Genomic DNA, 21,211 nt, shown 5'->3' on the forward strand with positions numbered 1-21,211 from the left:
TTTTTTTTTTTTTTTTTTTTTTTTTTTTTCAATTTCTCTTCAATTTTTTTATTAAATTAATAGATCTTGATGTTTAAAAATCTCGACGATCCAAAAAATCTGATAAACCCAACTCAATGAGTTGAATTATGAACTTATTTGAATTAAGTTGAGTTTAAATCGTTTGATGAACACGACTCCCTAAAATGATATGATATTATCCACTTTAAGTATAAGCTCTCATGACTTTGTACGTCTCCCCTTAATCGAGGCTCAACTTCTTTTTTTTTTTGGAGTCATTTGTTCGACATTTAATGATTTCATTGGCATGACTCTGATACCATGTTAGAAGAACACTACTCTCCACAATGGTATGATATTCTTCACTTTAAGCATAAACTCTCATGGCTCTACTTTGGACTTCTCCAAAAGGCCTCGTACCAACGAAGAGTATTTTTTTATTATAAACCCACGATCATTCTCTAAATTAGTCGATGCGAGACTTTCATCCAACATGAATAAATAAATAATTTTATGGGTTAGATTGATATTTTATATTCAATTGAAAAAAAAAAATATTAGGGTATAATATTATATGAAATAGGTTTATAAAGGATTTGAGAGTAAAATTTCACGTTAAATTATAAAATATATATATATATATTATTATTATTAAGATATGTATATATATATACTTTGATGAGTAAATTTAATGTTAGGCAAAGTGTTTTGGTTAAATATTAGCATATAAAAATTAAAAATAAATTAAAATAAAAAGCAATTTGTTCCAAATTCGGATGCATGTCTTCGACAGCTCCCTCCGACATCATATCTTCAATTGCTCCTACCACACCCACAGAATCCTCCTCTAATTCACCTTCAAATTAAAACCAAATTTACCTTATTTTTAATTTCAAAAGTCCAATCTTATAAATATGGTCGATATTCGTTTTGGATTCTTTATCATCAAAGAAATTTCAAACGATATATAATTACCGACCCTCAAATTTTATATATCGTCAATGTCATTAGTCAGATTCGTAGAATAATTTCGGAATCAAATTTTTCATAAACATAATTATTCCGTTCGTGATTTAAAATGATTCTTAAAAATTTTTAGGTAAATATTTTTTCCTCGTTTTTTTTTGGGACTCGTAGTTCAATAGTCTACTGAGTGGGTTTGTTTGTCCTTTCAATTTCGAGTCTTCTTTAATAGTTATATAGTAGTTCATAGTTATTCTATTCTCGAGATCGCTCGCTCTCATTTAAATATAGCATCGAGTGTTACGTAAATAAATAAATGTCATTTTATATTAAAAAAACAGATAAGTTACTATGTCTAATCAGCTTTTGTATTTGTTATAGCAATAAATTTATGTGTTTTTGTTGTTATTCATAGGCATAATTTTTTTAAAAGATTTTTATAATTATTAATTATTAGAATTTTGGTCATTTATTGATATGATTTCTGTCCCAATTTTGACAGACATATTACACCATATACGACTTTTAACATAAAGATCAATATATATCTAATAATTATTAATTATTTAATTAAAAATTTGAATGGCACATATAATTTTACTAATATAATTTTACGGGACTAAGAAATATTCACTGTTCTTATCCTTGCCATATGTTTCAATATATATATAAATAAAATGAGACGTATACGAGAAATATAATCCTCATTTCGATCTTGTTTAGTTAACGAAGAGAAATCTTATTAATTTTTTGTGTTTTCCGTTTATTATTGATAAGATGAAAAGTATAGAGGGGAGAAATTGATGGCACAGTTGAAGTTGATAGCAAAAAATCATGCAGTGATTCGCTCTTTGTTTGAAATCCCGCTTCGATTAAGCGGGTCCCGAAAGAAGAAGGATATATCGATTAGAGAGAGGAACAAGTACCAATAAGGATACTGAGTCTCGAAGGAGGTGGATTTGAGATCTCATACTGATGGGGGAGAGAAATGAGTACCAGCGAGGACGCTGGGTCCCAATCTACGTCAGGGATGACTGTAACGCACCCCACAGTCCAGGCAGCACCCAGCCATGCAGGCAACTCGCCCAAGTGGGCTCCTCTTGTCTTTCATTCTAAACTAAACAAAATAATGATTATTATTATTAAATGTTTTAAATATTTATGTTGGTTTTTTTTTTTTTTTTTTTTTAAAAGAAAGAAAGTTGTTAAATAATAATAATAATAATAATAATAATAATAATGAAATGACAAAATATTGGGGTGGGTTATTGGACCACGTGATGGTGTTGCAGGCTGGCAGTGGCTTCGGCTTTGTCATAAAGATTTCGGTTTCTCACAAACAAATAACTCTTCTCTCTCCAATCAAATAATGCAATACAAGATTCTCTTACCATAATATTGTTTTTATTTATTTATTTATTTATTTATTATTATTATTATTTTGAGAAACTGTTTCGAATTACTCTACAAACAAGATAAATTATGTCAGATTTAAATAATTCTAAACATATAGAGTTGGTGGTGTATAAAATAATTTAAATACTTGAAGATCGAACCGTACGATCGATGGTGTAGAAAATAATTTAATTTAGTTGTTGATACCATATGTAACCATATAATATAAATATATATCCAAAATAATTGAAAGACGGGACCATTATTAACATGAATCTTAAAGATTACATTTTTAATATCACAAAAATAACCAATAAATTGCTGGAAAAAAATTATAAAAAATATATATAATATAGGGTTTAATTAATATTTAAAAAAAATGTATTTAATTTAAAATTTTAATAAATTGGCCACTTACCCATAATTCAACAAATAATCTTTGACCTATAGATCTTGTTTATTCATATAATTTTGTCCTCTCTTTGGAACAAAAATTATAGAGCTACCCATCAAACCCCATTTCTAAAATATATTTTAAAAAATAATTTCTCAATTTACTTATTTATTTATTTTTAAATTACTTATTTATTTATTTATTAAAAGCTAATCGGGACTTAGCTTCATAACAACGAAACAAAGTTAAGTCACTCCTTAATCCAAAATATCATATGGGTAGGTAGGTTCGGGATGATCCCGTCAATCTTTTGTGAATTTCGCTATTGAAGCGGTAAATTTAAATACAAAAATAAATAATTAAATGGCGATATAGTGATAAAAGCAAGGGTGTCTTGTCGGGATAGATTAATGTACAAAATCTAAGGTACATGAAAAATAAGGACAGCGGTATGGTCGTCCTAAGGAGAAGATAGGGGAAATAATTAATAATCAATGAAGGAAAAATAAAAAAAAATAAAATAAAAAGGAAAAAATTATTGATTTGACGTGTCTGAAACATGTCCAAAAATGCATGAATTAATACATTGAAGTATGTCTATTCTAGTACATTTTGGTATGCAGCTTTCGTACGTACCATAGTACTCAACATTACCATCTTATTATATGTTTGTTTCCTCCAACATTTTTCATTTAATCTCTATACTACTATCATATCAATTTATTTAATTTCCGTTTATATTAATATTTATTTTATTCTCTCCACCATTTTTATTTAATGTTTTTTTTTAAGGTTAAATTACAAAATTAGTCTCCGACATTGAAATTTGTGTCTCTTTGAGTATATAATTTTTTTAAAAAAATTTTAAAAATTAAAATTGTCACCGTTTAAGCTCATTGTCTTTCTGTGGGTTTTTCCTTTTGCTATTGTTCTCTTTGAGCTTTTCCTTTCGGATATCCCCTCTAGATTTTTAAAATGCATAAGCGATGTGGGATCTTATAATCCACCATTCTTCAGGACCCAACATCCTCGTTGACAGTCGTTTCTCTTGTCTACAATCGACGTGGGACCCCCCTAACTTTGGGGCCCAACGTCGTTGTTTGCACACCGCCTCGTGTCCAACCCCCTTCGGGACTCAACCTCCTCCCGGTGTCTAATTCTGATACCATTTGTAACAGTCCAAGCCCACCACTAGCATATATTGTCCACTTTGGCCCATTACGTATTGTCATCAGTCTAGCGATCCCCACGATTTTAAAACGTGTCTACTATGGAGGGTCTACCCCTAATTCGACCTGTGCCTCGACTCTGATACCATTTGTAACGTTCTAAACGCACCACTAGCAAATCTTATCCTTTTTGGACTTTCACATTCGGGTTCCCTCTAGATTTTTAAAACGTGTCTGTCAGTGAGAGGTTTCACAGTCTTATAAAAAATGTTTTGTTTGGACGTGGATCTCTGAGTTGAAAAAATTCATGCAAAATCCCTATAAATATTCGACTTTGTTACCAACAAACCCACAGAACCATCTCTTCCCTTCTTGTTTGCTCTGAAAATCATTGAGAATAAGAAAAATGACAGAGAATCATCCCCTTCCAGCTTATTTCATACTCACCTTTTTCCTAAGCTGTTTGAAATCCGGAATAAACAAATCCAAGCCATGGACAGGATTACACCAGCAACCAAACAAGCTCCGTCACGATCCCGAAGCTTTGAACTTGGCAGCATCGGATTACGGGAATATGGTTAAGGAAGCCCCCGCCGCAGTTCTTCAACCCTCCTCGATAAACGACGTCGTTCACTTAATATCCTACGCCTACAACAATCCCATCCCTTTTCCAATAGCCGCTAGAGGACAAGGCCACTCCGTACGAGGCCAAGCAATGGCCAAAAACGGCGTCGTTATCGACATGTCGGCACTGCGGCGGAATCGGAAAACCGCTGGGATTGCCGTCTTCGCCCGCCGCTGGACTGGCGAATTATACGCCGATGTCGGTGGGGAGCAGCTGTGGATCGACGTGCTGAATGCCACGCTGGCGTATGGGGTGACGCCAGTTTCGTGGACGGATTATTTGTACATCACAGTCGGGGGAACGTTATCAAACGGCGGGATCAGCGGGCAGAGTTTCCGGTACGGTCCGCAGGTCAGCAATGTGGTGGAGATGGATGTCGTTACTGGTACGAAAAATAATTTATAAAATTAAAATTAAAATTTTAGAACTTTAGGGATTACATAATTGAATTATTAAATTAAATATTTTATTTTGTTGATAATATTATATTATAATATATTATGAAAGGACAAGTTTGGTTGTTAGAGAATGTATATTGAGTGGACACATTTTTCTCCCTTACTTTGAAACCTAATTTTAAATATTTTAATTTTTTTTAAAAAATATTATTGGTTGCATTGCGTGCATGGAATTAATTTTGAAACTCTATTTTTTTAAAAAATAATAATTAATATATTTTCAGGGAAAGGGAATATGGTGACTTGCTCTGCCAAAAAGAATTCTGAGCTTTTTCATGCCGTTCTCGGTGGTTTAGGTCAATTTGGAATTATTGCTCGGGCGAGAATCGCTTTGGAACCAGCTCCAAATAGGGTAACTTCTATTTTCATCGGGCTATTTCGTAATAATCTTTGATCATAAGGTCAGAGCTCTCGTGCAACTAATGTGAAAAAAAGAAAAAAAAAGAAATTAATTACTAAAATTATTAAATAAAAAAAATGAAAATAGCTGGGGAGAAAATTGTCCAATGAAAGCTTCCAAAGAACCCTACATATCCTTGTCTTTGTTTGGGAGTGTTTCTGTCACCTCCAACCACCGAAACGGCGTCGTATCTGCAGTACAGACAAATCCGGAATTAATTTGACTGCTAATTTATCGTGATTATTATATGTGAAAATTAAATATTTATTTTTTGGAATTTAATTACTTGTAGGTTAAATGGGTAAGAATGTTGTACAGTAACTTTTCCGCATTTACCAAAGACCAAGAACGTTTGATCTCATTAAATGGAAGGAAACAAGCGAGCGCACTCGATTACTTGGAGGGTTTGGTTCTGCTGCATCATGGCTCACCGGATAGTTGGCGCTCTTCCTTCTTTCCACCGTCTGATCATCCCAGAATTATCTCCTTCGTTAATCAATACTCTGTGGTCTATTGCCTTGAAGTTGCTAAATATTATGATCATCATACTCTGTCTACCGTAGATAAGGTACTCCTCAACTACGTGTTCACGATCAATTTTGATTGTATTAAATACGTGCCATAAACACATGATTCCGTGGAGTAACGCTTGTTTATTTTGATGTTGTGTTTGTAGGAGCTTGAAGTATTACTAGCAGGGTTAGATTATGAGAGCGGGTTCAAGTTCGAGAAAGATGTAACGTATGTTGAGTTTCTAAATAGGGTTAGAACTGGAGAATTGAAGCTTCAATCTAAGGGATTGTGGGACGTTTCTCATCCATGGCTAAATTTGTTTGTACCAAAATCCCGTATCTTGGATTTCGACTCAGGTGTCTTCAAAGACATAGTATTAAAACGAAACATAACCAAAGGACCAGTGCTGATATATCCAATGAACCGATCAAAGTAAGCTCATACGAAACGTTCATGTTCTTCTCGACAGAAACTCGACAGTAATTAATAACATTTAGCTTATGTAATATGCAGATGGGATGATAGAAACTCGACAGTGATTCCAGAAGAAGAAGTGTTCTACACGATAGGGTTTTTGCATTCAAGTGGGTTTGATGAACGGAAGTTGTTTGACGAACAAAACGAAGAGATAATAGAATTTTGCACGAAATCAGACATTCAAATCAAACAATATCTTCCTCATTACAACACACAAACACAATGGATCCACCATTTTGGTTCCAAATGGCCAACTTTCCGACAAAGAAAGATCAAGTTTGACCCTAAACTTATTCTTTCTCCCGGACACAAAATTTTCAATCCCTCACCCGTGTAACATAGGTGGTATAAAATTTTAAAGTATAAAATATGTTGAGTATTATTCTTGTCTCTATATATGAAAATGAATTATTTTACGTGTACAACACAAGCCACCGTTCTTACATCAAATCGAGATTTATATGCTATAAATCGAAAGAAGGCTTCAAAAGGAGTAAGAACGAGTAACACGAACAACCTAAACTCAGCTCAACGGGTTAAAATATTNGTCAAATCGAGATTTATATGCTATAAATCGAAAGAAGGCTTAAAAAGGAGTAAGAACAGGTAACACGAACAACCTAAACTCAGCTCAACGGGTTAAAATATTTCCTGAGAAGAGCAATCAGATAAGATGTGAATAGAGAGCAAATAACAGAAGTTGATTTGCAAATAGTCATCATGTTGCAATACAAAGAGGCATTGGAGCTTCGGATGAGCAACCATAAACTGGCCATTCTGAGGTCCTAAAATCTCCATTNATAGAGAGCAAATAAAAGAAGTTGATTTGCAAATAGTCATCATGTTGCAATACAAAGAGGCATTGGAGCTTCGGATGAGCAATCATAAACTGGCCATTCTGAGGTCCTAAAATCTCCATTTTCTACATTTCCTCTGTGACGAAAATGGCTGATGATATTTATAAGGGCATCATCTTCCATCACTGGAACGACAAAGGCAGAGAAACTAAAGGATATTAATATCTCGTCGAGACCCAAAACGTCGTGCCTGGTCAAACTCTGNTTCACTGGAACGACAAAGGCAGAAACTAAAGGATTATATCTCGTCGAGACCCAAAACGTCGTGCCTGGTCAAACTCTGATAGCATTGGCAAGGAGAGGAGGAATACATCCAGGATAATGAGGATGAAAAATGTTCGACATTCATACTTCTACTGCAGTAACTGCGTCTTCATCTGTAGAAGTGGGTGAAGTGATAATATCTTCTTGGATACTTTCTTCATCCGTTTCGTCTCTGTTCGGTGACTTACCTCTTTGCTCATCGTGTATTTTGTCTCGAAGTTTCGTGACTAGATCTTCCCTAACATCTTCATTCTCTGACAAAAAGGTTTTCAAGGCATCTTTGCCTCGGAAACCTCGACCGTTAAAGCTATAATATGCACCTGCCCTGGATATGAATTTGTATTTCAACCCCAGATTCATAATCTCTGCCTCTTTACATATACCCTTTCCAAACTCGAGTTCGAATTGAGCAGTCCGAAATGGAGGAGCGAGCTTATTCTTCACCACTTTTACTTGAACTTCGCTTCCCACTATCTGTAATCAAAATACGACGAGAAATCAACCAACCATTGAGAAATCACCTTTAGAGTCATGATAATGTTTGTACCTCTTCACCATTCTTGGCAAAACCTATCCTTCTAATGTTCAGTCGTACTGAGGCATAAAACTTCAAGGCATTGCCACCACAGGTAACTTCAGTTGGACCACCACCAAATCCAAAAGTGGACAGCTTTGACCTTACCTAGAGAAGCATGCATATAATAAGCGCAATACTGAGAGACTGTGATGCCATAACAATGTGAGAAATTGCAGTATATTACTGAGACAATTGAGAAATGAAATAAGACCTGATTAATAAAGATCAAGACAGTCTGTGATAAGGATAAAGAATGACACAATTTGCGAAGTGCTTGGCTCATGAGTCTAGCTTGCATTGCCATGTGGGCATCACCCATTTCACCATCGAGTTCACCTTTAGGCACAAGAGCAGCTACCTGCCATAGAGACAATCATGAACAACGAAATTGTTACTGTTTCCTATCCAAAAAAGGAAAAGAAAAAAGAACATAAAACATATAAAAACAATGAATTTCCCCAACTGTCTTCTTTAAAAGAGTTTGCATCATACTCACGCTGTCAACAACAACAACATCAACTGAACCGCTTCGGATTATGGTATCCACGAGACTAAGAGCTTGTTCACCACAGTCAGGTTGAGATAGGAGCAGATTCTCAGTGTTCACTCCAATAGCCCGAGCAAGGGATGGATCAAGAGCATGCTCCGCATCAACAAAGACACAGTAACCTGCATCAAAAACACCAAAACAAATTACTCCAGCATTATGTTTATGTCCGATACAGTTATACTTCGAAATTTTCACCTCCAAACAAGTCTTTTATTTTATTTTTTTAAATAAAAAGCATAAACGAATTTTCAAAGGATGAAAAAAAATATATATATGCAGTTTTAGCATGAGTTATATGAAAATGGTCTAATATAAAGACTTCTCATCAACCATTTTGAGGTCAATCCATTTATCAACCACATGTTCTAAAGCTTAATTCTTCTAACCATACTTCTTATCTAAAGCTATCCAAAATTCTGTAGAACTTTTAGTTGAACAAAATTTTATAGATATTTCTATGGCACAAAATATCATTTTCTAAGAAAAAAATTTCAGCAGTAGTCTTAGTAGTCATGATTGGGTCACAATCACTAGCTCTAGAAGTTTCATAGACCTTTTCTTTCCCTTTTTCATAAACAGAAATAATAGAATAAAGACCTAGAGTAGTGAGCCAAAGTTCCATCCGTTGTTGCCAACATTTGAAATTTTGTCCAACAAAATTTTCAGGTTGAATGGATTATATTTAGACTCATCAGTAGAGGCCATAACATCAAAAAATACTAACAGTATTCCTAACCATGTCTGCTCTAAGATTGTTTGCAAAACAAATGGGCAGGAATATGGTAAACATAACAACAACAAACAAGTATAAACATATATATTACCCAGTAAAATAGGATTTAGAAAGTTTGTTTTATAAAATAAAGAAAGGGCGAGTCATTTAATTGATCCTTCCTTTGAGAAGAAATTCCAGAACTTTATGGCTTGTTTAAAGGGTTTTAATTGATATTCTCTTCATAATGGGCAGTGAGTATTTATGTCAGAGAGGATTACAAAGAGTACTGAGAATTTTTCTTCCTTTGAGCAGACAAGTAAATGGGGATTTGCAAGAGAGCCTAGTTGCACACAAGCTTTCTAGAAGGGAGTCGTCTCATGGGAGTGGAGTGTCCAGAAACTCAATGCAAGTGGGGGCACGACTTCTATAAGGGCAAAGTCATGCTGTGCGCCTCAACCCAACTAACAGGCTTTCTAAACCATATTTTACGATATTCCTGCCCATTTGTTTTGGGAGCTTTTTCCAACATAACCAGCCAAATTATCCAAATGAACTACAAATACAAGTGGAAGCCAGTAGTAAGAATAAAACAGAGTGGGAGTGAATGTGCTCATTCATTTCCTCACATATAGAATGAATGATCGCATTCACTTATCATTTAAACAGTACCTCCTTGCTTCTGGGATTCAGCAATTACATGCAGAGCAAGAGTTGTCTTTCCGGATGCCTCTGGACCATAAATCTCGATTACGCGACCCTATATATCACAAACATGAAACATGATGATCAAGGAAAGGAACTTCATATAGGCTTCTAAAATAAAAGATATAACAATTCAAAAGTATGTGATTAAGAAAATGTTTGAACCTTACAAAGTCATCCTAAAGAAGTGTAAAATACCTTCGGAAGGCCACCAATTCCTAGAGCCATATCCAATGCGAACGAACCTGTGGGAACCACAGGCACATCTCTAGATGATACAGAACGGCCAAGCCACATGATAGACCCCTTTCCAAACGTGGAAGTTATCTGATCCAAGGCTTGTTGTAAGGCCAGCTCTTTCTTAGACAAATTTTCTTCACAAGAATCACTCCCATCTGATGACTTCGACTTTCTTTTACCTTCAGATTCATACAATATTTACATTTGAGATATATTGTAATGAACGCAATACATTGAATATATATATATGCAAGCTGAATCAGCATTATTTTCGTGCCAATGGAGTTTAGCTCGATCGCGAATTCATCTCTACGTTCTCTAAGAGGTCGTGAATGAAAGAATAAACGTTGATTTCATACAAAACAGTCTAAAAAATTTCAAGTTCTTCAAAACCATGAAACTATACATCATCATTTCGCATATAATGTAATCAAAACCAATGTTTCACACCTCTGGTAGAAAAACTACATAATTGAGTAGACGTTCCCAATATGCCTATCCTGTACCGCTGCAAGGGAAGCAAGCAGAAATTCAATCGTCTAGTCAAAATCCAAACGACATAAAACCGAAAGTAGCCACAAATATCTCATCAGTATTCCATCCTTGTTTAAGAAGGCTCAGTCTATACAATAAGTAGTTAAAATAATCAAAAGCATACACCACCAAGAGCTCTACAAAGAAACGAAGAAGTTTTAACAGAGTAAGTGATTGAAACCTCGTGCTGAAACAGACAGCGCCCAACAAAAGACGCATTTCGAATGAGTCTCGCCATTAAACCTCTTCAAAACTTCCGCAGCAGAACAGAGAGAGCAACTTCAAACTAAACAAATAGAAGAACTAACTTGAATCAACAGCAACTGACGAACAAGAAAAGCTGCTAGAAGGCATATGCACGAGCAAGCATGAAAATAAAATAGAGAGACGAGGAACAAGAAGAAGAAGAAGAAGAAAACACGGTGGCCATTTAAGAACATGCACTGAGCTCTGATGTTTTTTAGGGTTTTTTTAGGGTTCTGATTTTATTTATTATTATTTTTTTTTTTTTGGTTCCCTCGCTCTCTCCGGGCGGGGGTTTTCCCTCCATTTCGGTCACACCTCTGTGCCTGCCCGGAACAACAAATGGGCCTCGAACTTTTATTGGGCTTCATATCATAATTGGGCCGGGCTGCTTTGGATTTGGGCCAATAAAATCTTGGAAATAATTAATTATTTATATATTCCTATTTTGAATATTATTGAAATTAATCGGACTTATTATTTTAAATATTTAATTTTGTCGCAATAATAAAATGTCTAAATCATAATTAAAATACATGGGCCGAACGCCGAGGGAGCCCAGCCCAATTCGTAACGAAGCCCAATTCCGACGATTTAATTTAAAATTAATTAAATTATTGTTTCCCCTAAATTCGGCGCCGCTGGGGGCGTTTCCTTATAAATTGAAATAAATGGGAATGAGCGTTAGGTATCGAACAAGTGTGCGACGGGATATTAAAGGTCGGCCACGTTTAGGTGGCCCTTTTCAATCCTTTTTCCTCGCTCGTATTCAATCTAGGGTTTTAGGTTTCCACCTTCGCTTCCTCCCTTTTTTCCCCCTTCGCTCCGCAGCTGTTTCCTGAGATTCTCAATGAGCAACAACAAGGACAACTTCAACGTCTCGGATCTCGGTTCTGGTATTCAAATTCTTCCTCTTTTTCTTTGTCGATGTTCCATTGCTCGTTCTTTTTCACGAATTGATTTCGAGGGGTTTTTGGTTTTTGATTTTGAAGCTCTCAATGAGGAGGATCGAGCAGGCCTCGTCAACGCTCTCAAGGTACGTCAATTGATTCTCTTATTCTTTTTTTATCGTCTGATTGTAGTGGGATGCCACTAGAATCAGGAATATACTCTTCCACACTCTCTAATTGTTTTGGTTTGCGCATTTGAATGGCCCTGTTTGCATACTTGTTTAGATTATAACAATAGTTGGATGGAATTTTCTGGGGGTTGGTTTTAGTGGTGGTTGATTTTAATTGGGGTTTCTGTGCCGTGCAGAGTAAGATACAGAGCCTCGCTGGGCAGCACTCTGATGTCCTCGAGAACTTATCACCTGTTGTTCGCAAGCGCGTTGAGGCGCTAAGAGAGATACAGGCAAGTTTATATTCTCATCCGTTTGATATTCACTATTAGGTCTTTTTGGTTTCATTCTTCTGCTGTTTTTGTGATTGCTTGTTATCGACTTGGAGAATTCCACGAGTTGTTTTATTTATTTTGGAAGTATTTATTAAACCATCTCGTTCAACAGAGCCAACATGACGAATTAGAGGCAAAATTTTTTGAAGAAAGGTTGGCGCTCGAGGCCAAATACCAGAAATTGTATCAGCCACTGTACTCTCAGGTGTGGATATTTTCATACTAGCCGTCACAATATTGCACGTCTTGTTTAGTCGTTGATTCATTCCTATGTCTTTGCAGCGATTCGATATTGTTAATGGTGTTGTTGAAGCTGAAGGAGTTGCCAAAGAATCTGCCGCTGGACAAGAAGAGGATAAAGAAGCAGCAGGTAATTCTATATCGTCACTTGGGACATTCGTTTAATATACGATTTAAATTGCTTGTATTAAGTATTGTTTACCTTTTCAGAAAAAGGAGTACCCGATTTTTGGCTTTCTGCAATGAAGAATAATGAAGTATTAGCTGAAGAGGTTTGTGTTTTGTTTTCACGTGTTTGGAGAATTGTTTGACTAACTCGTTACATCACTGTGTATCTTAATCTCTCACATGTTTTATTTTAGATTACTGAACGTGACGAAGGAGCTCTCAAATACTTGAAAGATGTCAAGTGGTGTAGAATAGACAATCCCAAAGGGTTCAAGATTGACTTCTTTTTTGACACTAATCCCTTCTTTAAAAATTCTGTCTTGTCGAAGACATATCACATGATTGACGAAGATGAGCCAATTCTTGAGAAAGCAATTGGGTAATTTCATTCAGCCTCATCTGTGTTTGATATTCATTTTATTTTTGCTATATAGTGTGAGATGGCATACGCAGAAGTACTTAGTTACACTTTCACTGAAAATGATAATATTGTTGGCAGAACCGAGATTGAATGGTATCCAGGAAAATGCCTGACTCAGAAACTACTTAAGAAGAAGCCGAAGAAGGGATCAAAGAATGCCAAGCCAATCACTAAGACTGAAAACTGTGAAAGTTTTTTCAACTTTTTTAGTCCACCTCAAGTGCCCGATGATGATGAAGATATTGATGAGGATACCGTAGGTTTATTACCCCTACAGAGTGAAAAATATCACTAGTATATGCCTTGATTTTTCTGTTCTCTTATTTCTACTCTGTTTCATCAGGCTGAGGAGCTTCAAAATCAGATGGAGCAAGATTACGATATTGGGTGAGTTATAGACATGCTTAATCTTTTGCCACTTCGTATGTTAATGGGTAATGTGCTATATATGTTGAATTTTTGTGAAATAAAATTGTCTCAAACACGAGACTGTGTTATTGTTTGAATGGATCTGAAGAGTTGTGCAGATTTTGAAATCTTTTTTTTTTTTAATTCTGTCTGTAGGTCAACCATTCGAGACAAGATCATCCCCCATGCTGTCTCATGGTTTACAGGGGAGGCTATTCAAGATGAGGATTTTGAGGACATGGACAACGATGATGATGACGACGACAATGACGATGATGAGGAGGATGAGGATGATGAGGAGGATGATGAGGAGGATGATGACGAAGACGAGGATGAAGATCAAGGGAAGTCCAGGAAAAAGGTATGCCAATTCTTTTTTAATTCGGATTGGCCTGTTTCTATGCATATTGTTCTCCATTTAGAAGTTGGAATTGACAATCTTTTTCATCTTTGATTGGATTTGGCTTGTATTGCGGTGATAGCAGTTGTCAGCTGGGAACAAGGTACCTTCCATTCCATATTCCATATTCCATATTCCATTCCATGAACATGTTTGAATGTGCATTTATGTAACATATTATTGTTGTAAATCTGTTTGGTCTGTACAGAAGGGTGGAAGAGGAGCAGCAGCTGGGGGTGATGGTCAGCAGCAGGGGGAGAGGCCTCCGGAATGCAAGCAGCAGTAGAGGAATGGAATTTGATTGGTCGGTGAGACTGTCTTGTGTTTTGGGGAGTCCGCTGTTCCAAGTAATTTTTGGTTGGAAAAAGAGTGTGAGGGTCTGCGGAATCTATTGCTCTCTATTGTCTATGATTTTTACTTCAAATTTTTCTTGCATCATGTATTGTGTTTACGTAGAAGGGGAATTTAGGAGAGTCCATTCCCTTTCCTTTATGATTTTTTTTTTTTTTTTTTTTTTTTTTTTTTTTTTTTTTTTTTTNCTTCAATTCGTCGGTGGCTTGTGAAGAGGATGGTCGGGTTTTTGGTCTGCTGCGTTGTCCGTCGTGAATGTTGGGATTAGTTTTTATGTGAAGTTATTATTTCTCGAACCTGTTTTACTATAAACATGTTGCTTTTATTTATTATTATATACTCAGTTCTTTTATCATAAATTAATATTAAAATGTCTTTTCAATTCTATTCGTAATTGTTGTATTTCTTTTAAATAATTAAATAATGTATTTTGGCATTTTGGTAATTAACTTAAACCTGAGGGCCTTCTGTGTAAATTCAATTTTCCTAGTGAAACGACGAATGGGGCCATTACTTGGAGAGTGGTCTAAATGCCACGTGGCAGTCATGCAGATCAATCACCGCATCTGCCGATTAGTAGTATTCTCCGGTTAACTGTTTCTAAACTCAAATGCGACAAAAGTTGTTTTCTTTATATGATTAAAGTTAAACGAGAAGCTCACTCCCTGATTTTAGTTTTTAAATTTTGTATTTAATACATAATTTTCAGATTTTTTAAGTTTGATAAAAAAAAAAAAAAAAATTGAAAAGTTAACCCAAATAATTATTTATACTTTATTTTTAATTTTATCCATAAATACTTTTATTTTTCGTTTTTGTATTGGGAGGGGGGGAAATGGATTCATTGAACTGAATAGACATTAAATCAATCCAAAATATTCCATCCTTAGTTAAGGAATTTTTTGTACACTCTTTCCATTTTCAGTAGCAATTGGATGTTTCCACTGAGATCTATCAACCTTATCGGAAACAATTTCTCTGCGGTTTATTACGCTTGAGTGAATATGATTAACCAAACAACCCTCTCTGGCGGTGGCGGTGGCGGTGGCGGTGGCGGTGGCTGCCCCGACGGCGCTGCAACTGCAAGCGGTGACATCATGGATCAAAGGAGTGTTAAGGAAGAGGAGATGGAAGTAAGCACGGAGACGATGGGGGGCGGTGGAGGCGAATCTGATTGCGGCGGCGGAGGCGATGGGGGTTGGGCGTCATCGGCGACGGCGAAACCAATGGAAGGGTTGCATGAGGTGGGGCCGGCGCCGTTCCTGAAGAAGACGTATGAGATGGTGGAGGATCCGGAAACCGACCCGGTTGTATCTTGGAGCGAAGGCGGTAATAGCTTCATTGTTTGGGATTCTCATAAACTCTCCATCACTCTTCTCCCCAAATACTTCAAGCACTCCAATTTCTCCAGCTTCATCCGCCAGCTCAACACTTATGTCAGTATAAACCAATTTAATTTATTTTTTCTTATTTATTTTTAACATCTCAATCCTAAAATATATATTTATATCTTTTTTCTTCAGAAATATTATTTTATAAATTACTCTCTCTCTCAACCAATTCCAAACAACTACTTGGTATGCTTATAGTGACAAAAGTGAAGACTGGATTTCAATTCTAAGTTTTTTATTTGTTCCGTGCCTTTAGGTCTCATTTGATAACTATTTTGTTACGTAGCTCTTTTTAAGTTTTTGAAATTTGACTTGAATTTTGAAAATACTTTAACAACGTGGGTAACCCATGAAGGAAATTCATGGATTTAGGAGCGGGAAGCTGGAAATAGTATTTATAAGCTTGATACGTGTGTAACCTATGAAAGAAATTCATGTATTTTGGAGCAGGTAGGTGGAAGTAGTATTTATAAGCTTACTACGTGGATAACCCATGAAAGAAATTCATGGATTTCGAGCTTAATTCGTGGATAACCCACGAAAGAAATTCATGGATTTTCGAGTAGGTAAGTGGAAGTAGTATTTATAAGCTTGATACCTGGATAACCTAGGAAAGAAATTGATGGTAGGTGGAAGTAGTATTTATAAGCTTGATACTTGTGTAGCCCATGAAAGAAATTCATGGATTTACGAGCACGTACGTGAAAGTAGCATTTATATTCTTCATACATGTGTAACCCGTAAATCCATCCATTCATGGATTTACGAACGGGCAGGTGGAAGTAGTATTTATAAGCTTAATTTGGGTATGGTTGCAGGGTTTTAGGAAGATTGATAGTGATAAATGGGAGTTTGCAAATGAAGGGTTTCAAGGAGGGAAGAAGCATTTACTGAAGAACATAAAAAGAAGAAGCAGGTATAACAGTTACAAGAAGCAGCAGCAGCAGCATCATTTGGGCATGCCCATGGGCTTACAAGATTTGTCAAAGCACTCACTTGTGGAAGCAGAACTACAAGCTTTGAAGTCCGACAACAACATTTTGAGAGTAGAGATGTTGAAACTGAGAGAGCAGCAGCAGGACTCACAGAACCAGCTCACCATGGTTGAAGACCGAGTCCGATGCGTCGAGTCCAAGCACCAACAGATGCTCTCTTTCGTCTCTAAAATGTCCAGAAACCCCGGGTTTTGTCGACAGTTGGTGCAGAGGAGAATGCTGAGGAAGAAGCTGATGAACAATGGGGATGAGTTTGGAAACAACAGAAGGTTACTTGCAATGCAAGGCCATCAAAATCTCACCCACTCTGAACTGCTCAGTACTGAAATGTTTCCACAAGCTATCGAACCCGGACCGGTCGTGCTCGAGCCGCCGGTCCGAGCCTCCACAATGGTTGATGAAGACAGTGACTCCAAATTCTTCCTGGAATTGGAGGATCTCATCCAGAAGCCTCCTCCTCCTCCTCCTCCTCCTCAGGATTGCCCCTCAGCTTATGTAAAGCAACAAGCTTTCCATGGATTTGTTGGATCCATTCCATGAGTTCCCCATTGTATATAAAATTTGCTAGTAAGTCCTATACTCTTCAAAATTTGCAATATTGCCCCAACCCCTTTCGCGAACTTTTCAAAATTATGAGTTTCAATTTTTGAAACGTTTGTGAAATATCGGGATAATATTGTAATTTTTGAAAATATATGGTATTTTTCAAATTGGAGTGGCATATTTGTAATATACTTGAGAAGTGTGTGGTTATAAGTAGTTTAATTAATATTCAAATTGAAGGTAGGGTTGAATTTGGAAATAATTATTTAGCAATAAAATAAAATAAAATAACAATAAAATCTTCTTTTTTTTTTCTTCTATTCACATTCTATTTAGGTTTTAAAAAATATTTTGAAAAAAAAATTATAATTAAAGAATTGAGAGCAGACGGACGATCAATCACGTACTAAACTACAGGCCACATAGTGACCTACGTATATGTGGACACCCTTAGCTACTAGTCGAACAACTCTTAACCATCACTGTATATTGATTAGCTCGTCTTTAACACGGGCGCCATAGCTCATCATAACACTGGCTCCAACCAAGGTGGTTCATGACTGGGCTAATAAAAAACGGTCTCAAGTAGGGATGATCTTTTCGAAAACGGATATCGTTTCTAAGGTCAACTTTTTGGAACCCTAGTTTTGGAGTTTTTCCCGATCTATACCCTTACTAATAAATAAAAAGGAGCTTGCCTTTTTTAGCTCAATTGCACTGCCGCATAAATAATGGATCCGCTCACTGGGGTGGATGAGCCAGCTTTTTGAGTGTACAGGTCTCAGTACTTCTCTGATGCAAGATTTTATTGATAGGTTAGTCGCTCTAGTTCGTCTTGAATCTCACGTCAATTATAATTGTCTTATCTACTAATTATATTTATATACTCGACAAGAGCTTTAGATGTCTGATTTATCGATCGATAATAATGAAATGCACAAATTCACCAACTTTTGGATTAAAAATCAAAGGAAGAATTAGAAAAAAAAAAAAAAAAAAAAAAAAAAAAAAAAAAAAAAAAAAAAAAAAAAAAAANATATATATATAAAGTGTAAAATAATGGTGAGTTTCATTATATTTTTGGAATTTAATTTTGGGTTCCAAGTAAAACATAGCTTTTAACCCAACCCTAGCCTGTGGAGTGACCAAAGGAATTACACACAAAATTGCTGCCCTAGATCTCTAATTGCATTTTTCTTGCTTTCCTATCTTTATCGGAACCTCCGATTTCGTTTCTCCGCGTGGAGATGGCGGAGAGTTTTGAATTCTTCACAGTCGACTCGGTCGATTCTCTCTCCACTTCTGTGCGTTCTCTCACTCGATGTTGAAGTTTTCGTAATCCTCCGTAATAATCTAGAGTTCTATTTCTTCCTTTTGGTTGGCGGATGGAGCCTCGCGTTGGGAATAAGTTTCGCCTTGGCCGGAAGATCGGTAGCGGCTCGTTCGGGGAGATCTATCTTGGTTTGTGTTTCACGTTTAGTTCTTTGGCCTGCGAGGTTGTGATTATGGTGCTGTATTACAAGTAGAGTTAATGGTTCAATTCCATCTGCAGGTACTAATATACAGACGAATGAAGAGGTTGCAATTAAACTTGTAAGTGTTCCTATCTTAATTCAACACTGCGATTGTAACTTGGCATAGTCTCTCTCTCTCTCTCTCTCTTTCCTACGCTTAGATGAGCTTGCTTTCCTTCCTTTTCCACTCTGGAGTCGACGTTTGTAGTTCTGAAGTCTATATGTGCCTGTATTTACCATAAACTGTTCGCTTATTACCGAGCTAGGATTTGAACTATACGATGGTGCTCCGGACTTTGATTTTGTATCAGTACGCCAATTGGAGATGTTTTGAACGAGAAGAACGTTAATGTTTAAACTGATGTTGCTGTCTTCTTAGAACAGCAACGTTTGCGTGGCACTTGGCTAAAACAAAGCAAGTAGCAGAAGATTTCTGGTTAAGTTGAGTGGAACGTCCATCCTCTCTGGTTACACTACTCCGAGGGATAGTGAATGCGAAGAATGTTAATATTTGAACCGAGGTTGCTTTCTTCTTAGAAAAGCAGTGCTATATGTGTACTTGGCTATAATAAAGCAAATAGAGCAAAAGAATTCGTGTTTAGTTGAGTAACATGCACACTTATCTCTTATGCATTGCATGCATAATAATTTGTGTACTGTGCTGTAAATGATTCTTTGAGCTGAAGGCCGTCGTCTTCGTTTTTTTTCTCTGAGCCTGTTCACGTTCTTAGTTAAAACACAATTTGCTTCACGTTTCTTATGTTCAGGAAAATGTCAAGACGAAGCATCCTCAGTTGCTTTACGAGTCTAAGTTATACAGAATTCTTCAGGGAGGAAGTACTGAAATATTCTTCTACTCTTCATTTCATATTGTTTTTATTATTACTAATTTTTATTTTTTTGTGTAATCTTAACGAATTTTACTTTTTCTTTTCGAAATCTGTTGAACACAGCTGGGATACCTAATGTAAGATGGTTTGGAGTTGAGGGAGACTACAATGTACTTGTAATGGACTTGCTCGGTCCTAGTCTCGAAGATCTATTTAACTTCTGTAGCAGAAAGCTTTCTTTGAAGACAGTCCTTATGCTTGCAGATCAAATGGTAGATTTAATTAAGTAAATTGACATCTGATGTTAATTTTCTCCAGGTCCGCCTTCCATTACAATTTAAATAATAAACATGATTTGGTTGTTTGCTCAGATCAACCGTGTTGAATTTGTCCATTCTAAATCCTTTCTACATCGGGATATTAAGCCGGACAATTTTCTGATGGGGCTAGGAAGGCGTGCAAATCAGGTACTTGTTTTACATTTAATCGAATATAATAATCAACCTTTTCAAATCTTGATCAATGTTAGTTTTGCTAAGAAGTACAAGACATAGTGCATAATGTAGATTATAACATGCAGGTTTACATCATTGACTTTGGTCTTGCTAAGAAGTACAGAGATAGTTCTACACACCAACACATTCCTTACAGGTATTAAGAGTTTGTAGATGTTGCCCTTACGTTCTCTTCACGATTTCTTTTCTTTTGCTTTCATTGCAAGACTTTTCGTAATTGTTCCTGGTGGTTGTAGAGAAAACAAGAATTTGACTGGAACTGCAAGANCATTGCAAGACTTTTCGTAATTGTTCATGGTGGTTGTAGAGAAAACAAGAATTTGACTGGAACTGCAAGATATGCTAGCATGAACACCCACCTTGGGATAGGTACTTCTATTACCCTTAAATTAATAATATTTATTCTCTGATCTTGCTGTTGTTTCATAATTTGAGGCCCTCCCTTGAGATTCTTGCAACATCTGATAGTCAAGTTTCATGTTAGATTCTTATTAGCACATATTAATAATTGTATGTGAGATCGACTGGGTTGTGGAGTTGTGACCCTTAGATGAGTGGACACTCCATGAAACAGAGATTGTGTAATGTATCATCTTAAGAATTAGGACACAAACACAGCATGGACACATTTGATGAAATATATATTTGTAATGGGAAGCACCAACTTGTCGACATATTTTTATGTTCTATTTGTGTTTACTACACATTTCAGAGCTTCCAAATACAGTGATCGCATGAGGTGGAGATTTTGATATGCACTTTTTTTTTTGGGGGAAACAAGAAAGAGTCTTTAATTGATGTTTGAGAAATTACAACAAAAATGTGACGAAACTCCTATTACGAATACTACAAGAAAGCACCTGAAGAATGAAAATTCGTTGGGAATGTTGCAAGGAAGTACATCAGGAAGTCATATAATTTTTTACAATTTCTAGTCTATCCACTCAAATTAACTTGTTTGCCT

At 36.1% G+C, this 21,211-nt stretch overlaps 5 protein-coding genes across 6 annotated transcripts in view; 4 read left to right on the top strand and 1 right to left on the bottom strand.

The window, feature by feature from the left end:
* Nucleotides 1-4,327: 4,327 nt before the first annotated feature.
* Nucleotides 4,328-6,731, top strand: LOC111804846 (cytokinin dehydrogenase 3-like). The gene is made up of 5 exons (XM_023689643.1): nt 4,328-4,931; nt 5,229-5,356; nt 5,697-5,972; nt 6,081-6,349; nt 6,431-6,731. Exons 1-5 carry the CDS (start codon nt 4,328-4,330, stop codon nt 6,729-6,731), a joined length of 1,578 nt encoding a protein of 525 aa, XP_023545411.1.
* A 464-nt stretch (nt 6,732-7,195) lies between these two features.
* On the bottom strand, nt 7,196-11,316 carry LOC111805982 (DNA repair protein recA homolog 3, mitochondrial-like). Its single transcript, XM_023691294.1, has 9 exons — nt 11,015-11,316; nt 10,750-10,807; nt 10,258-10,478; nt 10,027-10,114; nt 8,589-8,761; nt 8,304-8,450; nt 8,063-8,197; nt 7,521-7,989; nt 7,196-7,441 (listed from the first exon to the last, which is right to left on the bottom strand). The coding sequence occupies exons 1-8, from the start codon at nt 11,069-11,071 to the stop codon at nt 7,597-7,599; spliced, it is 1,272 nt and encodes a 423-aa protein (XP_023547062.1). The 5' UTR covers nt 11,072-11,316; the 3' UTR covers nt 7,196-7,441; nt 7,521-7,596.
* Nucleotides 11,317-11,760: 444 nt separating this feature from the next.
* On the top strand, nt 11,761-14,794 carry LOC111806030 (nucleosome assembly protein 1;2-like). Its single transcript, XM_023691357.1, has 12 exons — nt 11,761-11,972; nt 12,069-12,112; nt 12,334-12,429; nt 12,584-12,676; nt 12,754-12,841; nt 12,922-12,983; nt 13,074-13,258; nt 13,379-13,556; nt 13,644-13,687; nt 13,865-14,069; nt 14,194-14,211; nt 14,317-14,794. The coding sequence occupies exons 1-12, from the start codon at nt 11,927-11,929 to the stop codon at nt 14,392-14,394; spliced, it is 1,137 nt and encodes a 378-aa protein (XP_023547125.1). The 5' UTR covers nt 11,761-11,926; the 3' UTR covers nt 14,395-14,794.
* A 484-nt stretch (nt 14,795-15,278) lies between these two features.
* LOC111805692 (heat stress transcription factor A-2-like) lies at nt 15,279-17,610 on the top strand. Its single transcript, XM_023690870.1, has 2 exons — nt 15,279-15,895; nt 16,669-17,610. The coding sequence occupies exons 1-2, from the start codon at nt 15,464-15,466 to the stop codon at nt 17,383-17,385; spliced, it is 1,149 nt and encodes a 382-aa protein (XP_023546638.1). The 5' UTR covers nt 15,279-15,463; the 3' UTR covers nt 17,386-17,610.
* Nucleotides 17,611-18,569: 959 nt separating this feature from the next.
* The window catches only part of LOC111805866 (casein kinase 1-like protein 1), a 5,008-nt gene continuing 2,366 nt past the window's right edge, over nt 18,570-21,211 (top strand). Inside the window, exons 1-7 of one of the 2 annotated variants that reach the window (XM_023691132.1) lie at nt 18,570-18,849; nt 18,941-18,981; nt 19,670-19,739; nt 19,856-20,004; nt 20,104-20,199; nt 20,313-20,383; nt 20,555-20,616. In XM_023691132.1, coding sequence (XP_023546900.1) covers nt 18,774-18,849; nt 18,941-18,981; nt 19,670-19,739; nt 19,856-20,004; nt 20,104-20,199; nt 20,313-20,383; nt 20,555-20,616 — 565 coding nt within the window. In that variant the 5' untranslated portion in view covers nt 18,570-18,773. The other variant, XM_023691133.1, reaches the window with a different exon arrangement.

Source organism: Cucurbita pepo, chromosome LG11 (genome assembly GCF_002806865.2).
Source record: "Cucurbita pepo subsp. pepo cultivar mu-cu-16 chromosome LG11, ASM280686v2, whole genome shotgun sequence".
Lineage (NCBI taxonomy): Eukaryota > Viridiplantae > Streptophyta > Magnoliopsida > Cucurbitales > Cucurbitaceae > Cucurbita > Cucurbita pepo.

What these genes read in the sequence shown, in the direction of transcription:
- LOC111806030 (XM_023691357.1), top strand. Translation starts at nt 11,927, where the DNA reads ATGAGCAACAACAAGGACAACTTCAACGTCTCGGATCTCGGTTCTG. An exon ending in CGTCTCGGATCTCGGTTCTG is followed by an intron (nt 11,973 to 12,068) that starts GTATTCAAATTC and finishes TTGATTTTGAAG; the next exon opens with CTCTCAATGAGGAGGATCGA. An exon ending in AGAGGATAAAGAAGCAGCAG is followed by an intron (nt 12,842 to 12,921) that starts GTAATTCTATAT and finishes TTACCTTTTCAG; the next exon opens with AAAAAGGAGTACCCGATTTT.
- LOC111804846 (XM_023689643.1), top strand. Translation starts at nt 4,328, where the DNA reads ATGACAGAGAATCATCCCCTTCCAGCTTATTTCATACTCACCTTTTTC. An exon ending in GGAGATGGATGTCGTTACTG is followed by an intron (nt 4,932 to 5,228) that starts GTACGAAAAATA and finishes ATATATTTTCAG; the next exon opens with GGAAAGGGAATATGGTGACT. An exon ending in TGGAACCAGCTCCAAATAGG is followed by an intron (nt 5,357 to 5,696) that starts GTAACTTCTATT and finishes AATTACTTGTAG; the next exon opens with GTTAAATGGGTAAGAATGTT.
- LOC111805982 (XM_023691294.1), bottom strand. Translation starts at nt 11,071, where the DNA reads ATGGCGAGACTCATTCGAAATGCGTCTTTTGTTGGGCGCTGTCTGTTT. An exon ending in GCTGTCTGTTTCAGCACGAG is followed by an intron (nt 10,808 to 11,014) that starts GTTTCAATCACT and finishes CTTCCCTTGCAG; the next exon opens with CGGTACAGGATAGGCATATT. An exon ending in TTGCCAAGAATGGTGAAGAG is followed by an intron (nt 7,990 to 8,062) that starts GTACAAACATTA and finishes TTTTGATTACAG; the next exon opens with ATAGTGGGAAGCGAAGTTCA.
- LOC111805692 (XM_023690870.1), top strand. Translation starts at nt 15,464, where the DNA reads ATGATTAACCAAACAACCCTCTCTGGCGGTGGCGGTGGCGGTGGCGGT. An exon ending in TCCGCCAGCTCAACACTTAT is followed by an intron (nt 15,896 to 16,668) that starts GTCAGTATAAAC and finishes GTATGGTTGCAG; the next exon opens with GGTTTTAGGAAGATTGATAG.